Consider the following 26,693-nt stretch of genomic DNA (forward strand, 5'->3'; position numbering starts at 1 on the left):
TCTATACCAGGTTCCCTAAAACGCAGGCAGCTGCCTAAATCAAACATCAAGACAAGTGCATTTCTATTCTCTGTTGCTTTATTACTATTCTCCTACCTCCCTTCTTCATTTCCTCTCCTAGAAGAGGGGTGATAGTTTGATAGTTATGTTTCTCTCTCATTTTTCATGAGAGATGCGATAATTGTCTGCTTGCCAGCTGCTGCAAGCTCCTCGATGAAAGACACACAGAAGCTGGAAGCATGACTGTCTCCACCAGGCCTCATGAAGCCTTGCTCAGGGGACATCTTTGTGGAGCCATTTTGACTTGGAACATGGCTCACACAGAGGATTTCAGCCTAGGGAAAAACCTGCCTCCGTTCTTAGCCCATTATATGACAGTTTCTACCAAAAATATTGGCGTAGGTGCTATGAACAAAAAGGTGCTGTCTCCAGAGCAAGCTGGTTCATAAGGCGCCAACTTCAGCCTTAACTCATGATGCAATAGATTTCCATTTTTACAGACGGGGAAATAGAGGAAATTTAGCCTGAGGTCAGCTGTTATAATGGAGGAGTTCTTGCCTTGCAGCTCCTCATTCATCCCATTTCGTCAGCCACTTAATCATCATTTAATCCAAGGATACTCATTCATTCTGGATTCTCACAGCCCTTCGGGGAGTCTTTCATAGTGTCATCTGAGATATTTAAAGCTGAGTGGCTGGCAAGGACATCTCAGAGGATGGCATCTATTGTCCGCATCAAGTTCCTTGACCCTTACTTTAAAGAGCTCCCTTGCACCAGTATAAAAAGTTAGAAGATTGCTAAATGACCCTTATGAAGATGAAATGGCCCAACAGCAGCACATTCATTTACTTAGATCATCAGGACCATCTCACTTGTGATCCTAAGCATGCAAGAGAGAAGTTAAATCTTTTTTGAAAACTTCTTTTAGAAGACCCAACGCAGATCTGCAGCCTCCAGAGATTCATGCAGAGACAGACGCCCAAGAGATATTTAAATAGTTCTGTGTGATTGAGTCAGTCCCTGTTTAATGACACAGACTGATGGTCATTTAGGTTGGGGTTGATTTTTCCTGAAGCTTCTGGCACCAACTAGTTATTATAAAATGAGGTAATTATGGAACAGGGTCATTAGCCCACAAACAGATTCGAGTCTCTCCAATATGTTGCCCAGCCTTCTACATCCTTAGAGGCTCTGGGGTGGGATAGAGAACTTGTCTGCATTGTACAAAATAGATTGAATAATTAAAAAAAAAAAAAAAAGACGACGACAAATTGAAAACATAACAGTGCAAACCACGAAACCACGAAAGAGGAAAGAAGGGAAAAGCTTGTTGTTAGCCTATGAGACAAAGTAATCATCCTAAAAATTGTGGAGATATATTCGTATTGCTGAGATTCCTTTCAAACACCAGAGTCGGTCCCTCATCTATAACCAAGATTTCAACTTTATAATTCAGCAAGATCAATCACAAAGCACAGGTGAAGTGGGAGAAAGGTCTTCCCCGGAAGAGAGCAGATTGAGATTTCGGGGCAGTGGCACCAGCTGTTTCGTTCAGTTGCACGTGAAATAACTGGGGCCAGATTCTCCCTCATTGTGCCACAGGCACTAAGAGACAGAAGCAAACTTGACACACAAAAGGACATGAGATACCTAGAAGGACACCTAGGGCTGAAGTTTTTCCTCTCCTTTTGTCAGCAAAAATCCTATAATGAGATGTTCCTAGACACATCTATCCACAGCCATAAGAACAAGGTAGAATATATTTGCAACAAAAGGTGACTGCAACAATTTGTTATTTGCTCCAAAAGGGTCAAGAATGATCTGTAAAATTGGTTTGCTGTTCAGAAGACCTAAAATGCAACAGGGCTATTCCAAAGGACACTGGTGTCCAGGACAAAGTCATCCAAAGATGTGCTCCAGCCACACTCCCAGCTTCAAACGGTTCTATAAAACCAATTTAAAGGGCTGAAAATTATCAGGACCCGGAGTCTATGCGTATTTTTGGTTCAGATCAGCTTGAAAGGGACAGTTTGAAGGACTTCGTGCCATGAGGGGTTGGAAAGCCTTCTTCAGAGGTACAAAGGATTCGTTTATGGGACAGTAATTACTCTGCAGTAAAGGACATTAATTTGAAGTTACTAGGGTTCAAGATATTTCATTATTCATCCTGTACCCCATTTGCAATGATATCATTTCAAAGTGATGGATTCAAATTTACGCAAGTGATGCTGGACTAGGACAGAGAATATACTTTCTATGTTTTATGAGCATAAAGAAATCCATAAATTTTGAGTGAAAAAAAAGTCATTACAAGGAGAAAAATATTTTAGCTGTCAATCTGACTCTATTGCTGAGGGAATAATTTGGTAGGACAGAGGAGCCCTGTAGATCCAGCCATCCTTGCTGGCTGCCCTGCAGGCAGCAGCAGGCAGGTCCCACCAGCAGCATTGTGCTTTCCCACCTCCGGCCCAGGGGTTTATGAACGGCACAGCCACGCCCCAACCTGTGCGCATCAGTGTGCAACAACAGGGAAAGACAAGATGAGCACAACGAGCCCTGGGACAGTAGGACCCAGGTCTTTGCACTGTACAAATGCAACATCCTTCTGTCTTCACCCTCTTGAACCATCTGGGAAGCCATGAGAAGCCAGTGTGAACCTCTGCCAGAAACCGCACCAACAAAACCAGTCTCAAGCTGGGAATTCAGTATTAAAACATGGTGAAAAGATCTCAGGACTGATCTGAAACCCACTTAAGATTACAAAAAGAATGTTAAGGACCTACCACCTACAGCAAACTGCTAAATCTGAAAGACAAAGCCTCTGCCTTTCCCACTGGCAAAAGGAAAGGCCCTTTCCAAAAACACATGCAACTCACCAGAAAAAAAAAAAATTAAAAATAAAAATAAAAATGAAGGGAGTTAGAAGAGGTCTCAGCCAGACTACCATCACAAGAGACTGCAGTAAGGATGAACATGTTGAAAAACCTCTCACGTACACAAAAGGACCGTTTCTGAGCTGGGAAAGAAGAGAATCACTGGGAGCTTCCTCACCTTCCCCATCATACTCTCATCTTTTTGCAGGATCCAACATCAAAATCCTCGGAGCTGTAGGTCCCAGCAATGCATGCATGGAACCCATGCTCCGTGAACAGCAGCACAGCATAACCGTAGGATCCAAACCACTATAATGCCTTTAGAAGGGCTGAGTAAAGGGAAGGAAGAATAAAACCTCTGCTTGGATTTGACCAGAATTGAATTCATCTGTCAATCACACAACTCAGCCCAAGTCAGCTGGGGTTTGCATCTCCCCTTTGGAGCAAGAAGCATCCAAGCATTAACATCAAACAACCACAGGATCACATGGCTGAGAATGCGTTGCCTCTCCAAAAAAGGTCTCAAAAACAGCGTCAGACTTACTATTAAAGCAATGTGGAGAACACGATCCCACCTCAGCAAGAAAATAAAAGAGCAGCTATTTACTCCTAATGATTTCAACTCCAAGAAAACTAGTTTGAATATAAGCTTAATGTTTCAGACAGCTTTTCCTATGCCTGCTAAGCACTTCTGCTTGAAAGAAATATAATCGCAATTTAATTTTATATATACCAACAAAATGCAAATTACAAAAGCCATAGTCTGGAGTCTTCATCCTTTCTCTCGTCTGTATCCCAGACTCCCCACTTGCAAACTCTCAATGTCTGCTCATGGATTTTCTTCTTTTTTTTTTCCAAGCATGCAGCCAAATAACTTATGCCGCGTTGTGGCAATGTAAATACTATTTGCTTAACAGTGAATGCATTAGAGAACTATGTTTCCACTGAGTTGTCAATTCCAGAAATATTCTTCTTTTGGGTAGAAATTTTCCATTCTCAGCCTCAGCTGAAAGACGATTTTTCTCCCCACTTATTTCCATCCTTTCGGCATATCTTGCTTTTATTTTTAAAGTAACAGCAATATCTCCCAGTAAGAAATGCAGCAAAAGCACAGACACATTCCCAACTCGTAACAATGGTTTAATTTGGAGGTTATTTGTAACTCATCTGACAAACAGCTGAATTTCTGCTGCAGGTCAGTAGTGTTAAGGTGCATCTTTCACTGAAACCACTGCAAAGCACCAGGAGTGGCACAGAGGAGAGGAGGGGAAAGTGCCCACAGAACTCCCAAGATGTTCACATTGTGGCAGCTGGGAAAGCAAGGAAGCAACTACAGCCCAGGGCAACGGGTATCTTTGAACAGCTCAGCCTTGATTCCCCAAATGAACGTGGGGCAGAGGGTGGGGGCAGGCTGGGTTAATTTTCAGAGCCACTCTACTCATCAATGAATCTCACCTGCTTCTTGTTGCCACTTGGTCAAAAGGGTAAACTTCTAAGGCAGCAACTATACTCACTAATGTGCTTAACCAGTTGGGAGTTACAGCCAACCTTGCAGAGCCATTGTCTCAGACTACCATTGGACCAACCAGTCTGTATGGTGCCTGGCACCAGCAGGGGCTGTGGACCCCAAAACACTGCGGTAACACTGATGAAGGTCAGCCTCTCTTGGTGCAGGTTTGCAGAGAGCAGGGAGCATCAGCAGGGGTGTGGCGGTGCCACCCATCCCCTCTCCCAGGGGTACACCGGCCAGCTCCCCTGTGTTATGCTGTGCAATGAACCTATTTTCATCCTGCTGAAAAAAAAAGGCCCATGGTGGCCTTAGAGTTCCAGGGCATGATGATCCCATCAGAAATATCTCCAGCCCAAACGAGACTCTGGGGGGACTCTCCCCAGGCAGCTCAGTACTCCTGGCCTGGGTTATAACCCAGGGGCTGAATGGGAGAAGAGATGGAGAGAGAGAGAGAGAGAGAGGATGGAGAGAGAGAGAGAGAGAGAGAGAGAGAAAGTCTTTTCCCTTACTTTATTTACTTTTTTTAGAGTATATTTAGTTCAGACAAATCCTCCCCATCACACAAAGACACACTCAGCTTATGATTATTTTCTCCCCTGCTCCTCCTGGAAAGAGTACACAATCTAGGCCAGCAGCTTCATCCACTTCCCAGTCCTAAAAATAAACAGCGTTTGTTCCTTGCCCCTTTTGCTTCGCAAGATCTCAGATGTTAAATATTCAAAGAGTCCACATATAGAAGACTGATTCATCTCAATTATTCTTGGACATTTTCCTCCTAAAGTACACATATACCAAGTAAAGAAATAATACCACTAAGTTTTTTTCCTCCACAGTACAGCTATATCACCAAGAACTTTAAAAATCACTTCTCGCTAACAGATGGCAAACAAGGCTAAATGATGGGGTGAGTGGTAGGTTTCAGATGAGCATTCAGTAAAAGTTGCATAAACTGCCATCTCTAAGCTAAAACGTGCACTAAGACGCTCTTTACCATCATTACCTATGTGAGTTTTTTCTTCCTGTATGCGTCTGCACATCATGAAACAAGAAGTACAAGAAGTTACCAACAGGCTTAAACACACCCACTTCTTTTTATTGTTTGTAGTTTTCTGCTTTTAGGTGACATTTTCTAGGTATCTGAGCATTCTTCAGCAGCTGATGAAGTGGCAGAGTCCTTTCCTAAATCAAGGAGCAACATAAGACAACTCCGGTGATGTTATGAGAAGCCCTAGAAATCTTTCTTTTTGGATTGGGGCCCTGAAACTTGACAGGCAACAAGCCCATACAAGGAGAAACGAGTCTAGCACTGTTCCCAAAAATGTGCTTTGAAAGTATTAAGTGAAAATTAGTGGTTACTTTTGTCTTTCATATTCCTATACCTCCCTTTCCACTGTAAAATAAGAAACATCAAAGTCTATCTCACAGGGTTGTTGTGAAAGTGAATTAATGTTTGTGTGAAGCACTCTTACTATAGCGATGAGGTCCATAAAAGAAGGAAATGAAGATTCCCACTTTCAGCCCACAGTTTGAATGCTGAGCTGTAAATAAGACCCAGGGCTGTGCACTGAACAATAAAGATAGCAAATGACATTTGCACGGTCCCCTCTGCATCCCCAAACAACGCTGGGCCCAGCACAAGGGTGATCAAAGACCAGCTCGTCCCAGACACACTGCCAGACTGGGTTAATTCCAACATTTCCCCATTTCTGACCAATTCCTCACTGAGCAGAAAATGGGTTTGGGTTATCAAGCCTGTTTCACAACAAGACAAGTCAGCTTGGAGATAGACTGGATGCCTGCTGGGATGACCCTCCTCCTACGAGTATCCCCACCGAGCATTTCTGTGCTCTCAAGGCCACCTCTTCTCCTGCCATGACATGGGTCATGGGACAAGGCAGAGCAGGAGCCTTCCTCCCTGCCGTGCTGCACGCCACGGGAGCAAAGCACTGAGAGCAAACACAGCTGCAACTCCACCCATCACACGCGTGCCGCACACAGGGGCTGTAAAAGGCTCCAAGGGCAGGTGTGCTATCAAGACATAAGTTAATATTCGACAGAGCGAGGAAACCGTCTGCACCCCGACAGCACAGTGTGTGCCGTCCCACTGGCCACCCAGACTGACACCCACCCGCTCCGCGCACTCCATCACGGGCATCTCCTGCCCCTCCACTGATGAGCAGAAGCAATGGCTTTCTGCTGGGACAGGCACACCAGCATGGCTCAGAGCAGCCCAGCTCCACGGGAGTTGGAGACCCATAATACATCAAAACGAATCCAAGGACCTGCTGGTGTGCAGCTCTAAAATGAGCCCGAGCAGGTTGAAGTTCAGCTTCTGTGGGCTGGGCCATCACCCCACACCAGCAAGCACACAGCAATTGGGACCTCATTAACAGAGAAGACATTTCAGCAAAAGGCTGCATCTTTAAGGATGCTCTGAGCGGCTGCCGGACCCATCTGCCCAGGAACTGAGTATCACAGCAGTTGAGAGAATTTCTTTTTTTACCAGATAATTTTTGTTGGATTCCCACCCCTCCAAAGATTTAGGTCAACAACAACACTACAGTAACTCCAGCCAGGTTTGCCAAAACATTTGCTTGAAGGAAGGGAACATGGAGAACATTTTGTATGTCAACATTGTTAAATTGAAACCTTTAGAGTTTGGTCTTTTCTACTTGGAAGGATGTTACATTTTAATTGCACAATTACAATTGAAGTTATTGAGAACATTAAAAGCTCAAAACATTTTCTTAACTCAGGTTAGACAAAAAATGTTACTCTTCATTTTACCCAATTTTCTTGCCTTTTTAATCTGCTTTTCAGCTGAAACTCTGTTCTTTCAGTGCTTGTGTATGGCATGAAACCATTTCCTTGATTTTTCAGAGCTACAAGCAAGCCAAAATAACAGTTATTTGCACAACCAAAGCCATTGAACCCCATACATTTCCATACCTACCAGACAGCTAAACTTAACTGTAATTAAGTTATAGGAGGAGAAGAGGGGAACAGTAAGAAAGGCTGCACCTGGCAGCAAAGAGCCATCTCTTGTTGCTCCGGGAGCAGCACTGGAGCCCTCTAATAGTCTCTTCGTCCGTTCGTTCCCCTGCTCGATGCTGGAACAGGATGTCAGATCTCAGCTTGGACATTTTGCCCCCATCTGAAATCTACATTTGAAGCACTACAGTAAGTCTAAAAAGGAGAAAACCAAGAGGTTTAATTACTTTTATCCATGTTCGAGAGGCACTCTCAGGTATATCCAAGCCTTCCTGGAATTGCAGCCCCAGTGCCAGGGAGAAGATGAACAGCAAGAGACAGGCTAAAAAAATCCCCAGCTCACGGATTTGCCTGAAACAGCTCATTTCCAAGAACGCTGCACTGCTGGTCTGGCTGAGGCTAGTCTCGAGCAATGCCCTTTCCATCTCCCTCCTACAAGGTTGTGTTCGTATTAAACTCACGGATTTAGCAACCCTCCTCACTCACACGCACGAGCCAGGCTTGGGCTCGGATGTGGTGGGAAGTGGCAAGAGGTGGGTTTTGCACTGCTGAGTTTGCTTTAACCAAAGCACAGGGGAAGAGGATCTGCATTTGGCACAGACTGCAGCTCAGCTCCACGCGCTGCGGGAGCCAGCAACCTAACGCCCAAGCTTCACCACCACCCGTTCGTGTCTCACAAAAGACATGAGGCTATCCAGCCTCAAATGGCACAAGCAAAGCCTGAAGGTTTACATAGTCGTTCCACCAAGTCACCTTCCCACGTCACGCAGCATCTCAAGTACACCGAGCTCCGGCTGATCCGCAGGCTGCACGAGGTGGCAGGCAGCGGTGCCAAGGGAGTGGAGGGAGCCCGAGGAGCTCAGATGCCGTCTTAGATTTCAGCCCGGAGATATTAAGGATGATAACACACCCACTGAAGCCCTTGCACAGGATGTAGCTGTTGAAGGGTACCAGATCAGCAGTTTTCTGCCTACCGCCCTACATCAACGCTTTAGCTAAGGTACGGATGGCTCTTTTTAGCTGCACTTTGTAAGTCCTTCAGTCAAGGCACATAGAACAACCACGTGGGTCCTCATCCCATTTCTGCCAGAGTTTTAAAGATTTTGTTGGTTGTTTTGGTTTTGCTCGAGTCCCTCTACTCCTAAAGAGGAAAGCAGATGTAAGTATGACCCACGCACGGTTCCTGGTGAAGGCGAGCGCTCAGTAGTGGCCACAAATTTCTTACAAATAAAAGGCAGCGCTCAGGACTTGTAGGATTTCCCTGCACCTCACACAGACCCTCATACACTGCCCGGCCCTCGGCTGCAAACACCAGGGACTACACCTCACAGCAGAGCCCCTTAGACCACTTGCCTGCGGCTGAGCTGCCCACACACAGTTTGGAAATGCTGTCACCAGGCAATTGGATTTCATATATCTCCTCCCTTCCTACAAACATTCCTGCGAAAAGATCCAGAAGTCTCAAAGTATGATGGGAAGCACCCAGCAAGAACCTACACAGAGGCCTTCTCTGTCATGGTGAAGGTGCTCTGTCCTTCTCCCATGCTCTCTTCACCCCAAGTCCCTGCGGCTACTGCAGATTCCTTCCCAGCCCCACCTCAAGACATCCATCCATCCTAGCGTCACAAAGCTCCAAGTAAAGAGCTTTCACTGCTATCTCACCTTCAGACATGCTTCCTATACCAGCAGCAGGCCCAAAGCAATCCCACCACCGCCAGAAATGAACTACATGGGGAGGCAAGTGGCTCACTGTCCCCTCCAGCACAACACCAAGCACAGTGCATGGACTCGTTAAATCGTACCCCATGGAAGCAGCAGCAGAGGTTGTGCTCCTAGTCCCTGCGTTATACAGGGTCCTGATCGGCCTCACAACAAGGTGTCCCTGTGGTCCACCTTTCTCTGCCATATGCACTGCCTGCATCCCTCCCACAAGGACATCAAGCCTCACTCTATCACGATCTTCCTTCCACAGGTTCCTCTTTCACAAACTGCATCACAGTGATTTTAACAACCTAGCCATGGACAGAAGGTGGTTTCTCTCAATCCTCTCATACCTCTGGAGCAGTGTGTCCAGAGCTTGTTCACAAACCTCTGGGAGCTCTCTGAAGTTATTTTCAGTTTTTATAAAAAAAAAAAAAGATCCACTGGCCAGTTAAAAACCAGGTTTTTTAGAAGGAAGAATAGGCATGTAAACTATGTTTCACGTGTTTTTCATGTGAAAACTAGTAGCTCACAGTTGCACATAAAATGAGATTTGAGAGGGGAATTGCAAACCAGGAATTAGAGTTGGAGACATTGCTCAGTGCAGGCAGGATGGGGACAGCCTTACCTATCTGGCCATTTCAGAAAGCTGCACAGCCTCTCTCGCTAGAGAACACAATTACTAAAGATGCTGCAACACGTTCATCCTCTCAGCACCCTTACGCACCTGGGCAGTGCTACTGTTCCCCGTGCAGTAAGGCTGATCTCCATTCAGCCAGGCTGGTGTCCAGCCGCTGGATACCCTCCTGTTTGGGACCAGAGTGAGAACACCGACCACTTGTCAGACAATGACACCATAAGCTCATGGACACACTGCAATGTCAGCAGCAAGGAGTACCAGACACCTCTAAGGTGGCAGATATCTGCTGTGCCGTCACAGTTGGATGACCAGGGCCTGAAGGACCTCCCAGAGCTGACAGTGGTGCCTGGGTAATTTTAGTCGAGCAGCCCAACTGTATTGATGAGGCATCATCTATAACAGGGAAAGAGAATTACTCCCTCCTAACCCCAGTGGCAATGGGTTTACACCACGGTGCAAGACATTCGCCACTTGTTCCTGAACAGCTAGGTCAGCTTCTGCAGAGCAGACAAAAACAAAGACCAGGTTTGGTCACATGACCAGGAAGATCAAGCAGAGCAAATGTGTGCAGCACCAAGGGCCCTGTTTTGCAAAGTCACTTTTCTTGATCCTATCCATATTTCGATGATCTCCAACGGAGCCTCATTAATGTAATTGATTTTTAATGGCATTCTCAAAGAAACTAAGTGAAGATTTTAACAGGCTATTAGACTGAAATTGAGCCTCGCCCAAACCTTCCTCCCTAGGAACAAAGGTTTCCAAAGATCAGGGGGGCAAGTCCATTCCTACTAATGGGCAAGGATGCACTACAGTGACCTGAGGAAAAGGGACACTAGTTCCCCATCTCCCACCCCACAGGGCATTTGGTCCCACCACTGCTAAAGACCAGAGGTTTGTGTTTACAAGGGAAGGTTTGCTCATCCCCCCAACACAAGCAAGACCAGAGGGCAGCCCTAGGTGGAACAGAAGTAGAAATACTATTTGATGAGCTGGAGGTCTTCCAGGATTCAAAAAGAAGAATAATAAAATACATGTCCTGCTTGCTTTTGTTCTCTGGGCTCCTTCCTGCCAAGCAGGCCTTGGCTGATTTCTCAGATCAGGCCTTTGAAACCCAAACAGCAGAACCTGACAGGTGGTTGTAGTCCAGGGCTTCAGCAGCATTGCTTTCCCAGTGAGGCTGGTGTTGCAGTGAACCATCACAGCCTCCATCTTTCTCCTACAGAAAGAGGCACCAGGCAAGGACTTCCAGCTTTCCCCCCCACCCCCTTTTTTTTTTTCATTCCCTGTATGCACCATGAGCCATATCTTTCTAAAATCTACCCATGGTTCAAGCAATTTAAAGCCAGGATGTTTTCCTGAAGACTGTCCTTGCTGTGGATGACATTCCCTAATCAGTCACTTCTGCTCCAGCAAAAGTGGACCACTCTTTTTTGTTCTCTAGCAAATCAGTGACATTACTTCTGGACATTTTGACTCAAAGCATGTCACCTCCTCCAAAGGTCTAATCTTTTCTCAGGTTCAAATCTGACAGACACCCACATTTGCAATTTCCCCTGTGTGGCACGCCATCGTTTTAACACATTCCCCATGGTACACGAACACTGAGCTCCATGCAAGGCTCTCCCACTCACTGTGAGTGAGCATCTGTATTTCTAGAAGATTATGCTGTTACCATCTATTTTACTTCTGATTCAAATTCTCCTCACTTGATTTCAACATTTTAAAAGACTTATTTTTACTTCTTTTGAAACATTTTAAACTCACATCTTTTCAGTACTGTCAACCAGCCTTTTTCACTAACACATTACAAATTCAGGTACCATTATTGTCTTCATTTTTAAAGAGGTAGAAATGTGGACACAAAATAGAAAAGCAATGGCCTAAAATCCTTTATTAGTCAGTAAGACAGGGAGCAAATTAAAACAAGACACTCAAAGTCCCACTCCATTGCTCAATCTGCTAGGCAAGAGAACTGAAACGGTATTATCCGGGATCTGTCTCAGGCACAGCACTATCTGCTGCTATAGTCTCATGTTCTTTCATGCCTTCCAATTAAAGCAAGGAAATTGGATCATACTGAGCTTCCTTTGTCCTTTTCACCCCTTGCAAAAGTCAGGGGTTACCATAATTTTACACCTGTTATAATTAGTCTTAATGTTGTAACCTGGAGGGAAAAAATATATGTATATATATACACACACAATGTTCTTTTAATAAGAGACTTAGTGGATCATCGGCTGGTCTTATCTTTCCCACAACTGATAGCCAAGTTTAGTATTTCCAAATCCTCTTACATTGTACCTAACCAATTTAAGTACTTTATTCATTACTGTGGAAAAAGAAATTTAAACTGCACAACAAGCTCAGGATTCACCCAGCCAGTCTAGGCTAGGAGATGTGTCTGATCACAGAACTTCAGGAATTCGCAGTGTTTCTGGCCAGGAAGCAGGTAAACAAGGCTGGGATTTGGCATCAGAAGACAAGAAAGGTAAACTTTTTCATTTCAGCACATGTTTCTCACAGTAGAGATAATCTGCATAGACCAGTGATGGGGATGTGGTTGTTGTTAGCTAGATGTTTTTGGACCGATACACCATCACTTACTTGGATAACATGGATATGAGCTTTTGAAATGAATGAGATTTAACAGTCCTGTAGCCACAGCAGCCATGATACAATAGTTCATGTCTTTATCAAGCCAAGACCTGAAGCTTTCATCTCATCTTTTCCCCAGACCTACTTCTGATGACCATCAAGGAGATGCTACCCATCTACCACCCAATGCACCAGCCAACAATGCATATCTCTTCACAGAGCAGAAACAGCTCACTGCCACTTTACACAGCTTTTGGCTACCAGCCTTCACCCAACACCAGAGGCCAGAAAAGCAGCAGAGATCTGTCTTTGACACTAGCAGGGAGGTTTGTTAACATTCCTACCCAGCGTGAGAGCTTTGGTGCCTGGCTTCTGGCAGCTGGGTGTGTTTTCAGGTCTGACTGAAGCCTCATTCAGGACACAGCCACTCTGACAAGATAAGTTCACCTGCCAGAACCTTCTTCAATGTTCCAAATCCTGCAAAGGTTGGAAACCGCAACTGAGGAGGGCTCTCTCCTTCCAGAGCAAGGTCAAGGTGATGTTCCACCACAGAAAGAGCAGTAACTTTTCTGGCACCATCAGGCCAGGTGCTGCAGACTTCAGTCCTCTACAAAACCAGAATATTTTTATCAAAATGGCATCTACATTATCAGAAACCACCTTGGATTCATCTTAAATGAGTGTCAATTTTCAAACCCAGATCCTTCCCCGAACCTTAAGCTTGCAGGTTTTGAGGGCACACTTAACACAGCACTGGAGTATTGAAGTTTCTCTCTAAGCTGTGGCAAAGCTTGCAAAAATACTTTTGATCTTTAAATCAGACATTAAGTGATGGAATGCCACTACTGCTACTGATATTGTTTCATGTAAAAAAAGACAAAGTTTAGCCTTGACACTTACTGCTGTTTTTCACAGGTCATGTTGTAACAGGCTGGATTGCTGCTCTGGAGTCATGTCTGCAGCATGATTCAGAAGAAATTACAAGATAAAGAAAAGGACAATTATGAAACAGCCTGTTCACATTTCCACCTAACTTGTTTCAGGGAACACCAGGAAGGGCCTAATCATCCTCCTTCAAAAAATCCATCTCCTTTCTGGTGAATCTGTAGACGATCTCTAGCCTCCTTCGGTCTCCAGACCCAAAACAGACCATTTCAGCTGAAGGAAATTCTTGTGATGCATTCCATTCTTGTGATGCATTAATTGCATTTCCATTAGTAAAGAAGTTCTAAAACTTCAGTTTCTTTACTGATGCTTTTTAAAACCTGCCAAAACAGATAAGGAAAGATCATTTCCTCTTTTTTCTTCATCTGTCTCCCCATTATGAGACTTTCCTCTTAATTTTAACTCCTTCAGCCTTTTCATTTCTCCTTAAATGGACATTTCTTCAACCCTTTAATCATTTTCACAGCCTTCCTCCTAAGCTCCCATGTCCAAATTTTATTCAAGGATGCTTGTTCAGGATGGGAAACTAAGTCAAAAGACAGTTTTCTCTTTTTTTTATTAACTGGAAAATAAGTTGAGAGCTCTAAGTTCTTTTAAGTTGTCTTTGAACCACAACCAAGCTACATCCAACTAAGTATTTCTGATTATCAGTTCAGTTTGAGAGCTCTTCAGCACAGGGACCTTTTGTAGCTAAAAGTCTTAGTCTCCTCCAAGCAGCTCATTTCTGTCCTTCACTCCTTTACCTCCACATCACCCCATGGACCACCAACATGCTCCCAGTTTCTATTCCCAGCGAAGCACAGCATCAGTCCAATCTATACTTGGGATCTTTTCTTTGCCTAAACCTTACACAGCCCAACATGAGCTGACTTGAATAGAGCTACACCCATTACTGGCTAAAACCTGGGGTTTAACTTAGGAGTGACCCAAACTTCCTGCTCCAGAGGAATGCTTTTAAAAGTCTACAGCTGATCACGAGAGCTACCTACACACACCCACCCCTGTAGCCAGCTCTTGAAAGCAAGACATCTTCTCCAGCACTGACAGGATAAGAATATCCACCAGAAAAACCTGACCTGTTCCCTCAATATTCCACCCGGAGATGACTAAGCAAATAAGTTCATTTCATTTGTTAATCAAAAAACAATAAAGGTGATTTTCTTAACCACCAGAATACAGGAAAAATGGAGGAGGGAGGAGACACAAAGCCTTAAATTTAATTGTCAGCCATTGATACAGGCAATGCTTACTATGCCAGGAAGGAAATATTTCTCATGTGTAGTTGAAGAGCACTGTTTATGTTGCCATGCTCCTTTGTGAGGATCAGACAACTTTCCAAACCCTCCAGCTCACACTACAGGTTTGGCACGTGCCACATGTAGGAAGCAGGACTTCTTTCTCAGTCTAAGCTGCCAGGTTTCCCCATGGCAAGAAACTGGCCTTCCCATGGAACCAGGAGTTCACGCAATGCACACTCTGCCCCACTCATCCTGCACCTGCTGGTGTTACTGAACTCATTCACAGAGAAGATCCAAGACAGATGAAGTTAAGCAAAAAGCATCTCTATGCACCGAAACATCTGGGGCTGACCCAGAGCTTGGGTTACCTGTACAGAGACCTGGAACCACTCTCCTGCTTCCAGCACTGAAGTCTCGCCCTGGCCAGGATGTCACACACACCTTGTTAGGGGTTCAGCAAGAACAAAATGGAAGATCAATTCTTCCACCTCTGCTAAGTTTCCCTGATGTTTTCAGAGAGCCTTGTGGAAGGCAATGGTCCCAAAACGTCCAAAACCTTTGGGGCGAGCTGTGGATCAAAGATATGCATGCAAATGTAACACTCTTGCTCCTGACACTCAGGATTAGATTACAATTAGAACTAGGCTGATTTTCTGAAACCTCTTTTCAACAATCACAGCCAGGTTCTTATCATCTCAAATGAGCAGGCACTTTGCCATCAAAAGCTGGCCTCTTGGGAACTGGGACACAGCAGAAGCAGCAACATTTGAGAAACAAGAGCCTGAGAAATCCTGAACACTCCTCCTCACCTAATCATGAGACAGCACTCAACACCACACAGAGGACTCTGTTGTTTTGGGTTTGTTTTTTTTTTTCTTTTAACTGGGAAGCATTAACAAAGTGAACATTAGAGCATTTCATAGCTGCAATTTTATTTGTTGTTTTGGTTTTGAATTCCCAGTATTCATACCCAGCTGTAATAGCATCTAGGTATGCAATGCTTTTCACCTCTAGAGAAGAGCAAGCAGTCAAGCAGATGCCCATGCTACACGATTGCCAGGGCAGGATCAGACATGAGAAGCAGATCACAATGTTCAGAGTCCTCTTCCCACCTGCATTCTTCACAATCGTCTTTGCATGGTACAGCTGGTTCCCTCACAAGAGAGAATATTTCCCTGCCACCAGCCTCCCTTCAAGAGCCATAAAAAGCTAAAAATACTGCCTGGACTCTGGACTAATGATCCTGCCTGGCTTTGACAAAGCCCTGACTGCGATGAGAAAGCATACCTCCCTTTCACTTGGGATGACTGCTTTTACTGCTACCCAACCTCAGGGCCTGAGGGCCAGGGAGATGTAAGCACCCTCAGATGGTGTCCCACACTCCCCTCTTTGTGGACAAAAAGCTTCTAGAAAGCACAAACAAGGCACGAAACGTGGAAAGCAGCACAAGATGGAAATCTGAAAAAGCGTTTTTTTTTCTCTTGTCTCTTTGGAGAAAAGCTATTTGTTCGTACCTCAACTTTCTGACTTCCTGTTGTGTGGCACCATCATTTATCAGTTCACGTATCAGCTATTCAATACTTTGCAATCACTTCTAATAAAGCAAGAGAACAGCACGTCAATCTCATTATCTGTTTGCCCTTGAGAAGTACTCTGACCTGAAATGTTCTGTTTGCCATGACCGGAGCAGAGCCATAACTTCTGCCAGGGAAGCGCCATCCCCACCTGCGGGTCCTCTGAGGGTCTGTGACCATCTGCAGCCTTCCTCCAAGCACAGCCCTGAGTCCTCCTCTGCTCAAGAAAGTCTCCTCCTAATTTAGTAGCCAGCTACACAATTACACACCTACCTGCTTAACTCAACCTGCCTCTAGCCACCCCCACCAAAATCACTGCACAAAATCCACTGTAAGTAATAAAAAGAGACACGAGCCCTAATTAACACTCCAACAGGCTCAGCATGGCCTGGGACCCCCTTTGCTAGGTGAAACAAGCCCAGAGGGAAAGCAAGCTGCAGTTCCAAGGAATCTGCTGCCCTACTAGGCAAAACTGTCTGTAATAGTGCATAAAAGGGAAAAGGGACATTTGCCAAGGTGGGTTTAGAGCCCACAAAACATTTCTTCCTGTCCAGCGTCTTCTCCTTTGAAGGAAACTGGTTCTTCAGCTCCCCAAGAGCTCAGATGGCTGAGGGACAGGAAACAGAAGAACTTCGAACTACTTTAGACTGTTCAAACTGAAACCTCACACATACTCTCTTCCCTTCCGGTTACTAACCACTCATTTTCTCTGCCTAAAAAAAAAAAAAAAAAAAAAAGAAAAAAGTTGCTTGCCTTCCTTTATTACCACTCCCAGACACCAGCCAGATCACTAGTCAACACCTTGTATTGAGGGAAACAGGTAAATCCCCTTTGCCTTGTCCAATTTTTTTATCTGATTTAATTTAAGAAGGTATCCTTAGCTTTTCTGAGCCAAATATCCATCATTGGAGCATAAAAGAAATGGAAAACAAGGATCAGCTCCATTAAAATCTGTAGAGGCTCTGCTCTTAGCATGACTCATGCACAGTGCTAATAGCAGTCAGCCTTAGTCCATCACCACCATACTGCAGAAACACGCAAGGAGGCTGACTCCTTTTCCTTGTGATAACTTATCAAGATGAAGCTTGCCCCTCTTAAAGTATCCACTTTCCCAACTCCTGGTGCTGCTCAGCTTTGCTTTCTAGCACAGAATTGCCAAAAAAAGTTCCATGTTGGAACAGCAGAGAGAAATCTGCATTTCCCTGCTCCTAGCCCCTTTAGTTCCTTGGTGTCTAGATCTAAAGCCTGTAAACAAAGCACTGAGCATACTGTCTAACGCGATGCTGGAATGGGCATCCAAGGGGTTTTATTTCATTTTGAATTTGCTTTTCAAATTATTACATTCTATGGTTATTTGTGGGTGGGAAGATTGAGGTGTTTCAGGGAACACACAACAGCCAGCCACATAGGACCCTGTGATTCGGCCATCCTAATGGCTTCTGAATGCACAGGAACATGCACGTGGAGAAAAAAGTGCTAGAGATAGAGGTATCTGTGTATATTCGACAGCTTTAGGAATCCCAGCCCTCAACCAGACATTCACTTCTCAAATATTTTCATGGTCACGTCACACCCCACACCCTATCTAGAAGGTCCATCCACCCCAAATCTAGAAGGTCCATCCACCCCAAATCTAGAAGGTCCATCCACCCCAAATCTAGAAGGTCCATCCACCCCAAATCTAGAAGGTCCATCCACCCCAAATCTAGAAGGTCCATCCACCCCAAATCTAGAAGGTCCATCCACCCCAAATCTAGAAGGTCCATCCACCCCAAATCTAGAAGGTCCATCCACCCCAAATCTAGAAGGTCCATCCACCCCAAATCTAGAAGGTCAGAGGTCCATATCTTGCTGTGCAGACCAGGCTCGCTCTACAGTTCTTAAGCCTCCCCCTTTACAGTCATCACTGCAACCAAGTCTGCTGCTGTTCCTCATACACCGCACCAGGAATAGCATCTCAGACTGCCCACATACTAAGATGATCCTGGTAACCAGCAAAGCTAACATCAAGGATAAATAGGTCTTTATTATGCTACTAAATGAGTTACTTTCCAAATTATTAGCATCACCAGCAGCTAGGAGCACATTTCTCAGTCATCCAGACAATCAAGCTAATTCTAGCTTTTGTAATTTGTTCCCGACAGCCTGAGACATCAGTAGCAGCACAGAGACCTCGTGCACATCATTCGGCAGCTCCCGGCCTGGCACACACTGTCTCTGCCAGTCCCACCCAGAGATCCAGGCAGCTGATCCAACTGGCTCAAGAAGCTACCAGGACTTTTTGAGAGTGTTCAACCTAGGCTGATTGAAAGCCAAGAAAATTAACTCTGCTCAAAAAAGACAGAGCACGATCCTTTCAAGTGCTCCATTTATTTATACCAGCCTTTAGCAACTCTCCATGCTGGACAAACACCACACACAGTTGTGGTCACTGCCTCCAAGAAGACGTGATAGACCCAGGCAAGGACCAGAGCAACAGCATAGGTGCACAGACAAGTTCTCAGGTCAAGGGAGGCTGGGCAGCATAAATCTCCGAGTAGGGAAATGCTGGAGACTCATAAAACCATCAGCAGGCAGAAAAATGAATTGTTAGTCTCCAGATCTTACAAAATCTAGAAAGCATCAATGGAAATCTCAGACAGCTAGTGATGAAAAAAGGGATAACCCTTTCTTGTTCTATGTAATTAAACCATGAGACCCATTACCTGGGATATGATGAAGCCAAAAGTATCAATAAGCTCCAAAACACAATCAAAGAGAACCATCCCTTTGGACCACACAGTTTAAAGCAAATAGATCTGTATTTTTCTCAAAAATTCCTTCACATCTGAAATTTGGGAATCAGGAAGCTGAGGATCATGTCTTGCTCTCCATTCTTCTCCTTAGCAGCCACCCTATTATATCAGCTCCAGACAGAACGTCTGCATTTTAACCCAGTACAGCAGTTCTGTGGGCTATTGTATCCAAAGCCCAGGACACCAGGAGAAATCTTCCCATGAACTCCAACAGAAACCCGTTTGAGCCCTCAAGGCTCTGATCCCAGGCTCATAGCTTCATCCGTTAGCCGTCTGGGTGAAGCTGGATATAAGAAGGACTTTGTTCCCAAGACAACTGTGGATTTTTGAGGTTTCCGCCCCAAGACAGACTGCAGCGATAGAGCAAAAAGTCCCTCAGCTCCTCCTTTGGGAAAAGCACATTAAGATCATATAGCCCCAGGCCAGCTGAGAAATTGCATTTTTGTGTGATTTAGAGCTGCTAATGGGTGATGTCATCACTGGAGCAAATGCAATCCCATAAAAATGTGAAAATAAAATGAGCAGGAGCTGTAAAATATGCGTGTGTCTCTCCACAACAGCAACAGGCACATCACAGCACGGCAGCTTTCCTCGATACTCGTCTGCAACTGGAGTAGTTTACAAGAAATAACTAAAAAAATTACAGAGGAAACAAAATCTTTCAAGAAGCAGCAATCTATTATTTTCCCAGGCCTTTATTAACAGTGAATCTGTGTGCTTCCTTGAAAGCAAATGAGAAAAAAGCAGCTCAGCACTGCTGTGGAGAAAAACTGAGGAAGCGTCTTCTGGAACAACAAACCAAGCCGTTCTGCCTGCTGTCTGTTAGACTCCAGTTTAACTCAATAGGATATCAATCATGGCTACACGATCAGGCCTGATTTATTTTCTGATTAACAAGTTCTATTGATTTTTGACAGACAAAATGTTCATCATTGCAGGTAAATAAAAAAAAAATACAGATTTATCAATAATCCCAGAGTGCAGGTATTGAGTAGCAAAAAATAGGGTTGGAAAAAGCAGGCGGAGAGGGTTACTGCGTGATCGCTGTCATATTTACATAAGGGTAAGTTCAATAACTGCAGAGCCTTCCCCCACAGCCTCCTCCAAAACACACCCAGACACTGGCTGCCCTTCTTCCTATGGAAACAGCTACCGAGAGCAAAGCTGCTCTTCGCTTTTATGGGTTCTAGCTAAAAGCTGAAAATGAGATCAGATTTTCTGACACTCACCATTTACCTTAATAAAAATGCGCACTCAAAGGATTAGCAGGTATACAACTCTGTGTGTGGCATCATGAAATGCATTTTCATGATCTTTCGTGCTTACATAGAAATTAAAGAAATTAAAATCCCTCTATAATATTGAAGATCAATATGAAACTGAGCACCGATCACTGCCTGGGAAACATGAAGGAACATTTTCAAGCAGAAATCTTGCACATATGGAAAGGAAAGCTTTTGATACAGCAAAATGATATTTCAAAAACTGATGTCCTGTCTATCTATATTTATAAGAACACAGCAAGTACAAGTTTAGCACTGTCCTTTCTTATTACTCCCTAATGAATTAGAGAACCTGCTTGGTTATCTTTTGAAATGCACTGATCCAAGACCACCTCCCACAGAAACAAAAATTAAGGTCGTGGGACCATGTGTCACCACCTTGCAGCCCCTCCTTGGAGAAACAGCCAGATTTATCAGCAGTACATGTCCCTCCTCAGCAACCTGCCTTTAAATTCTCAACACAGAAACATCAGAGTGATGTCTGTCTCCAATAAAAGGCCTTGCTCAGACTTCCCCCCGTTAGCTGAGCTAGGGCGAGCAACAGGCAGATGAAAGGGTTTCTGGCCCTTTCTGGTGAAGGAAGCCCAAGGAAGAGGAGCTCCTACTTTCTAGCACAGACCCATGGCAACACAGGAGCGAGCTAAGAACATAATAAGGATGTAGGAAAAATCAGAGCAAAACACAACAGGCTGCAGAGAAAACACTAATTCAGTCCCCTGTGTGAAGCTGCAGATCTTTCAACGCTATTCTATGATTCCAGTTCTCTACTCTATGTCCCTCCCCCTCCTTACCCGGTTTGGAAATACAGCCCCAGACTCAGGAAAGCATTTATCTAACCAAGCACACAAGTAACCCTGCTATTTTCAGTAGGGCCCCCCAGACACCAAAAATTGGGCACGAGCTCAAGCGCCTTGCTAAATCCAGCCCTGGAATTACAGGATTAGAGGTCTGTGATTTCCTCAGCAGAGATGATTCTTGGACTGAACGTCGATCGGTTTACACTTTGCTGGCCCCGCGTTGCCTTCCTGGTAGGAAGCCCGTGTACAAGACAGTTTCAATACAGCCCAGCTAGCATCACCATTGGAAACCAGCAGCTTTGACGTTAACAGGATTGTACTTCAAAAGAATACGCGTGTTTGCAGATGGCAACAGGGTTCCTCATTACAGCTGACTAATCAAGCCGATATTCCGCAATTATGCTCAGAGATCAAACAGCGCTGCAAGCAGCGCTCACAATAAAACAGCACCAGTAAGGTGCTGGTGTCGCACCCATAGCATCATGGTTTGGTTGTGAACCCGCAAGCACGGCACGCGCGCGCAATGTTTCAGATACTGTCGCACAACTTGGACTGTCTCAGTCACAGCTAGGTAGTTTTAAAAAACAGTATCTATTTTGATTCTTGGCCTATGTTTACAAAAAAAAACAAATCCAAAACATGCCTAAACAAATAGCAATATGGCTGTAATTCAGAAAAGCTTTTATGTATAACTTTAAGCACAGAAACACCGGAGTCAGCTGAATTCAGACATGTACTTGAATGCTTTGCTGAAGGATAAATTAAACCACATTGCTGAAGTCCTTTCCAGAATCAGGGCCTTGATTTTTTTTTTTTTAATACACAGAAGTGCATAGCACAAACTAGGAATCAGAACCTACCATCGGTGTGGATAATTGTAGCATCTGTGCTAATTCTCTTTTCATCCTGGTACCCCCTATGCTTCCAAGTCTGTAAACCTGGTTTTCCTGGTGGCTCCACTGAAGTTTCTATTGATTAAATACCCAGCCCTGGCAGCAGGACAATCGAGCCCTGCATATTTATTTTCTCCCTCTCAATACATAAAGAATTCCCTTTGGCCTCTCAATGGCCGCATCACATGGAACACTGAATGCAAATAGAATTACAGTGATGATGTATCTAATGAACGCATTTGTATCCGTACGCAGGCATTTTCCAAACAGCATCCTGGTCCACACCACTAACCCGACCAAAGAATACACACGTTCGTCACATGCAATAGTAGAGAAGGTGTGTGAAAAGAGAGCATATTGATAACAAGAGCCAGACTGCAGTCATTTGAGGGAAAAACTAGCTGAAATTCTTCCAAGACGAAGGCTGCAAGATCAGGACCTCACGCAGACCTTTGGAACATTTCTTTCAGAGCTTTAAAACACAATTTGTAGACCATAATTGTTACGTGTGTTTGTGTTTTCATTATCCCCTAGCATTACACCGCATTTATATACATAAATATAGAAACTGTTGCAATGTATAACAAAAATATTGTAAGAATTTTGAATAAATAAATTAGTGATACCATTTCAAAGTGTGGTATAACACACACATATAACACACACACTTTTTCCGCTCTGTCCTTTGTAAGACACGCACCCTGTTTGAATTATTTTTGGAAAAGTTATTTTACAGCAGACCAAATTCATTCCTGCAGAAGCTTCACTGATTTCAAAGTTGTAATAGCTTGAAAACAGGATGCATTTAATTTGTTAGCTCACTCTATGTTGACTTTTAAAGTCATCCTGTAATGTCAGAAGATAGATTGATTTAAATCAGCTTCAAGTACCTAGTGGCAATTAGAATGTGCAAAGTTCAAGAAATGTCAGCAAGCGTCCGGATTAGATACATGTCAGCATATAGACAAATAAATATCCTCAAAATCTCTTTTCAGTTGGCTCAAACAACACTTCGAAAGTGACTCATGCAGCACAGCAGCCATTATTTAAAGCCAGTAAGATCAGAAATGCTGTTTTTCAGTAGTATTTCACTCAAATCACTCCCACCCCAACCCACAGTTAAAAAACAACACAAATCAAAGCAAGAGTCCCCCTTAAACTTCAGGCAAGAGGAGATCACTTACCCTGTGAGGACCACAACAAAATCCATGACGTTCCAACCATTTCGGAGGTAAGAGCCTTTATGAAAAACAAACCCCAGAGCGATGATTTTTATACCAGCTTCAAAACAAAATATTCCAATAAAGTACGGCTCAGTGTCATCCTGAAAAAGAATCAAAACCAAAGGTGTAAAGGAGATATCTGTGTTTCTACACTGATAGCAAGAGTTGCATCAACAACTACGTGCACCAACTGCACACCCTTTCCAGCTCCCTGAACAGAGTTGAAGCCAAAAGATTTAAGTTTGCTGGAACTAAGCACAGAAAAGAATTTCTTTATTATTTCTCTGAAAGTAAATATGTTTTTTCACATTGGAAATTCTATTTGCCTTTATTCTGATGATTTCACCTCATGCTTTCCACCCTTATTCAAGATTCTAGAGAGCATTTTAATATTGAAATTTTGCTGTAAGGGTGGATTTAAACTTGAGATCACATTTCTGTAGTTATTGGCATGGAAGAAAACATGTGCCTTACAATTCTTCCAGGAAACTGAAACAAGAGGAGATCTTGGGGAGTGTCGTAGTTCAGCCCAGAACAGGGAGTAAGTCAGCACTGCAAGCTTGCAGGAAATTATTTATTTATCATTTATTCCATCAGCTCTTCCTTCAGTCTTTCTCCTCCATTTTCCACAGCTGCAGTCTCATTTATTTTCCCTTCACTGTGTATCTGATTCAGGGAGAAACCCCCATTCTCTTCCATTAACAGCAGAAGCAGTCAGGTTTGTGTCTCGGGCCCATCACACATACCACAGGATCACAGCTTCACGAGAGAGAAAAACCAAGCTCAGCCTCCACAGTTTAATAAACTTTTTCGTCTATGGCACCAGATCCTTCAGTATTATACTTCACTGGTAGGAGTTTCAACACAAACTCAATGCCAAACAGAAGCATTCACATTGGGAAGGAAGATGTGGGCAAGAAATGGGAACAAAGCAAGAGGTGAAAGCACTGGATATCAATTTCAAGAATTAGCTTTGTTATTTTCTCAAGTTAATTAACTTTGGCACCTATAGCCAATTTTCAAATGTGCCTTAGATTCACAGTTTCAGCTGAAGCCAATGGAAGCAAAGTAGCCCCACCCAAAAGGAAGCAAACTCCCAAATTAAGAGATTAGAAATCTCTGTTCCAGTGGCTTTGGCATTTGTCACTATGAGAGCCAAAGAGTTGAGCTGCTGTTTGATGCACAGTTGTTCACATTTTGCAATTCTACTAATTAAAAAAAAAAGGTGATTTTAGTTCTCTTGTAGAAAGAAGATGAATGCCAAGTCTTGTGGCCACAGGACAAAGCAAGAAGCAGTTTTGAAACAAGAATTCATTTTACAAGCATGGCAACTCTGGCTTGACTCTGACCCAGCACTGGCACACAGACCCATGCTTTAGCCCTGGTACCAGTTACAGAAAGCCAGTGTTTCACACCTGGAAGGCCAATATAACAGCACACCCCTCCCAAGAGGCTCATGCACTTAGCACCTCAGTGTATACCCAGTTCAGCAAGTCAACCACAAAGCACAAATCCCTGAAGATGCCTCCAAACTGTTGGAAATCACTGTTTCTGGACAGGCTTTTCCATCAGTGGCTGAATTAAAGTTTTGTTTCTTACAAAGCAGCACCCCACATTCCTACACACCTCAGTGAGTCCAGCTCCTCCATATACCTCATCTTTCATCCAGCGTCATCTCCACTTTTCCTAACCTCACAGCCCCACCAACTCCACCTCCCATTCCCCTGGGGCCAGGCAAGATGACCAGTGACCTGCGGATCACACACACGCACTGGCTGGCCAGACAGCAAAACAGAGCAGGGGACTGCTGAAGTCTCACTGTAGGTCTTTTGCTGAAATGAAGGGGGAAAAAAAAAAAACAAAACAACAAACTCCAAGCTAGCTTCTCCTCCAGCCAAGGAGCTGTTTCCATGAACATCAGCACCTCCAAGCCCTCTGCCCCTCCACAGAGCCTTACTGATGCTGCTTAGAGGATAGGGAAGCCATCACTGACAGACTGAGAAACTCCAGCTGCCCATCTCAGTGCTATTTACCCACAGAGAAACAGGAGCTAAGGCAAGGCCACCAGACCTTTTATGACCTTCAACATGAATCCTACAATAAGAGCCTTCTTCCAGCAGTTTCTCCGCAGTAACAGCTAGAGGCATCCCAGGACACCAACCCAGTACAGAAAACAGGGGAGAAGGAAGAGGGGGTGAGAAATCCTCATATGTGTTTTCAAAAGTTACCTCGCTGCTCCTCTGCTTTCTGTTACGCAGACAGGAGCACTCTAACAGCCCAGCCTGCCTGCTCTTCAACCCCGCACCACCTTCCAGTTCAACAAGTACACAAAACCTTTGCAAACAAAGGCCTCCTAGCCCATCCTGTATTTCCATCCCACAACCACTAGCATGCCTCTAAAAAACAAAGCTCTTCTAACACAAAAAAAAAAAAAAATATATATATATATATATATATATATACACACACACATATACCTTTACCCACATGTGCTCCCTTCATTACTCCCTCCCTTCCTGGAAGCCTTATATCTACTCTGCCACCAGTCCTTTGCTCAATCTAGGTCAGGTGCTTTGCAATTACAGCTCCCGGCTTTAAAGAGCCAGGCTCCAGGTACTCAAGGGTTTGATAGAAAACACTCTTCCCAAAGCTAGGACTATGCAGAGCTCTTAGGAAGTGGGTCGCAGAAGTTCTTGTTAGCTTCTAGGGAAGCAGGAAGGCTCATGGATGGGCTTGGGTATTTATTACAATGAAAAGCTGTCATTTATAGGGTTGGTGGTGACTAGCTGGGGAAATAAGAGAGGGTAGGAAGAGGGTCTTTTCTAAAGCCTGTCTACATTTACACTAGCTTAGTCTAGGAATCAGGGCAGTAATGGGATGAAAAATAAAACTTGTGCCCATTAGGTAGTGGGGCCTGCTGCCGAAAAAATAGGATTCGCATAAGTGTCTGATGGAAGGAGGTGGAGAACAAGGACACAGGTGAAGAGCCCTGTGCAGCACTGCAACGGCACTGCTGTCGGCTCAGAAATCCCACTGCCACGGCATCCTGCAGCCCCCCTCAGACAGGAGGCTGTGCTGCTGCTTGGGTTCAAGTGTGGGAAAGCAGGTGATAATGAGCATCAGCGTGCGTGCTTGGAAGGATGGTGGTGAATTTGGGCAGCAGCCAGAGCTATGCCAGCAGGTTGTCTGCTGTGGACACAGCAAAGCTTGAGAGTGGGCCAAACACACATTTAATCAATATGTTTCAGATCAGAAACAACTTCTGAGTCTGGAAAGTCATTACTATTCCCAGTCCATGTCCTAGTGTCTTTCCTTGGCCTTTGGATGCGACAACCTTGATAGGTTTGGGTGTGTAAGGCTTTGTTCATGCAAAGGTTAATATGAACAGCTCACATACAATTGCACAAAGTGCCTGTGCATAAGATAAAGAATTACATCTGTTAGTAAAGTACAAGAGCTGTCATGCTGAATATCTGAGAAAACAGTTACGTTCTGCCCTCACATCAAAACCACCCAGGGGAGCCAAACTCTCAGAGGCCTACGGTGGCATGCAGATGATCATCGTACTGACCCACTGGTGTCTTCAAACAGGCGTGCCCCAGAGCAGGGCAGAAAATAGATTTCCTTGTCTCTGT

At 44.3% G+C, this 26,693-nt stretch overlaps 1 protein-coding gene across 1 annotated transcript in view; it reads right to left on the reverse strand.

The window, feature by feature from the left end:
* The window catches only part of LOC104482992 (voltage-dependent N-type calcium channel subunit alpha-1B), a 286,868-nt gene that overhangs the window by 254,691 nt on the left and 5,484 nt on the right, over positions 1-26,693 (reverse strand). The window contains exon 3 of the mRNA XM_086763488.1: positions 23,020-23,159. Within this exon, the coding sequence (XP_086619614.1) occupies positions 23,020-23,159 (140 nt within the window). The remainder of the gene's footprint in view (positions 1-23,019; positions 23,160-26,693) is intronic.

The sequence above is a fragment of the Chlamydotis macqueenii genome, chromosome 20 (assembly GCF_036417535.1).
Source record: "Chlamydotis macqueenii isolate bChlMac1 chromosome 20, bChlMac1.mat, whole genome shotgun sequence".
NCBI classification, from domain to species: Eukaryota; Metazoa; Chordata; class Aves; order Otidiformes; family Otididae; genus Chlamydotis; species Chlamydotis macqueenii.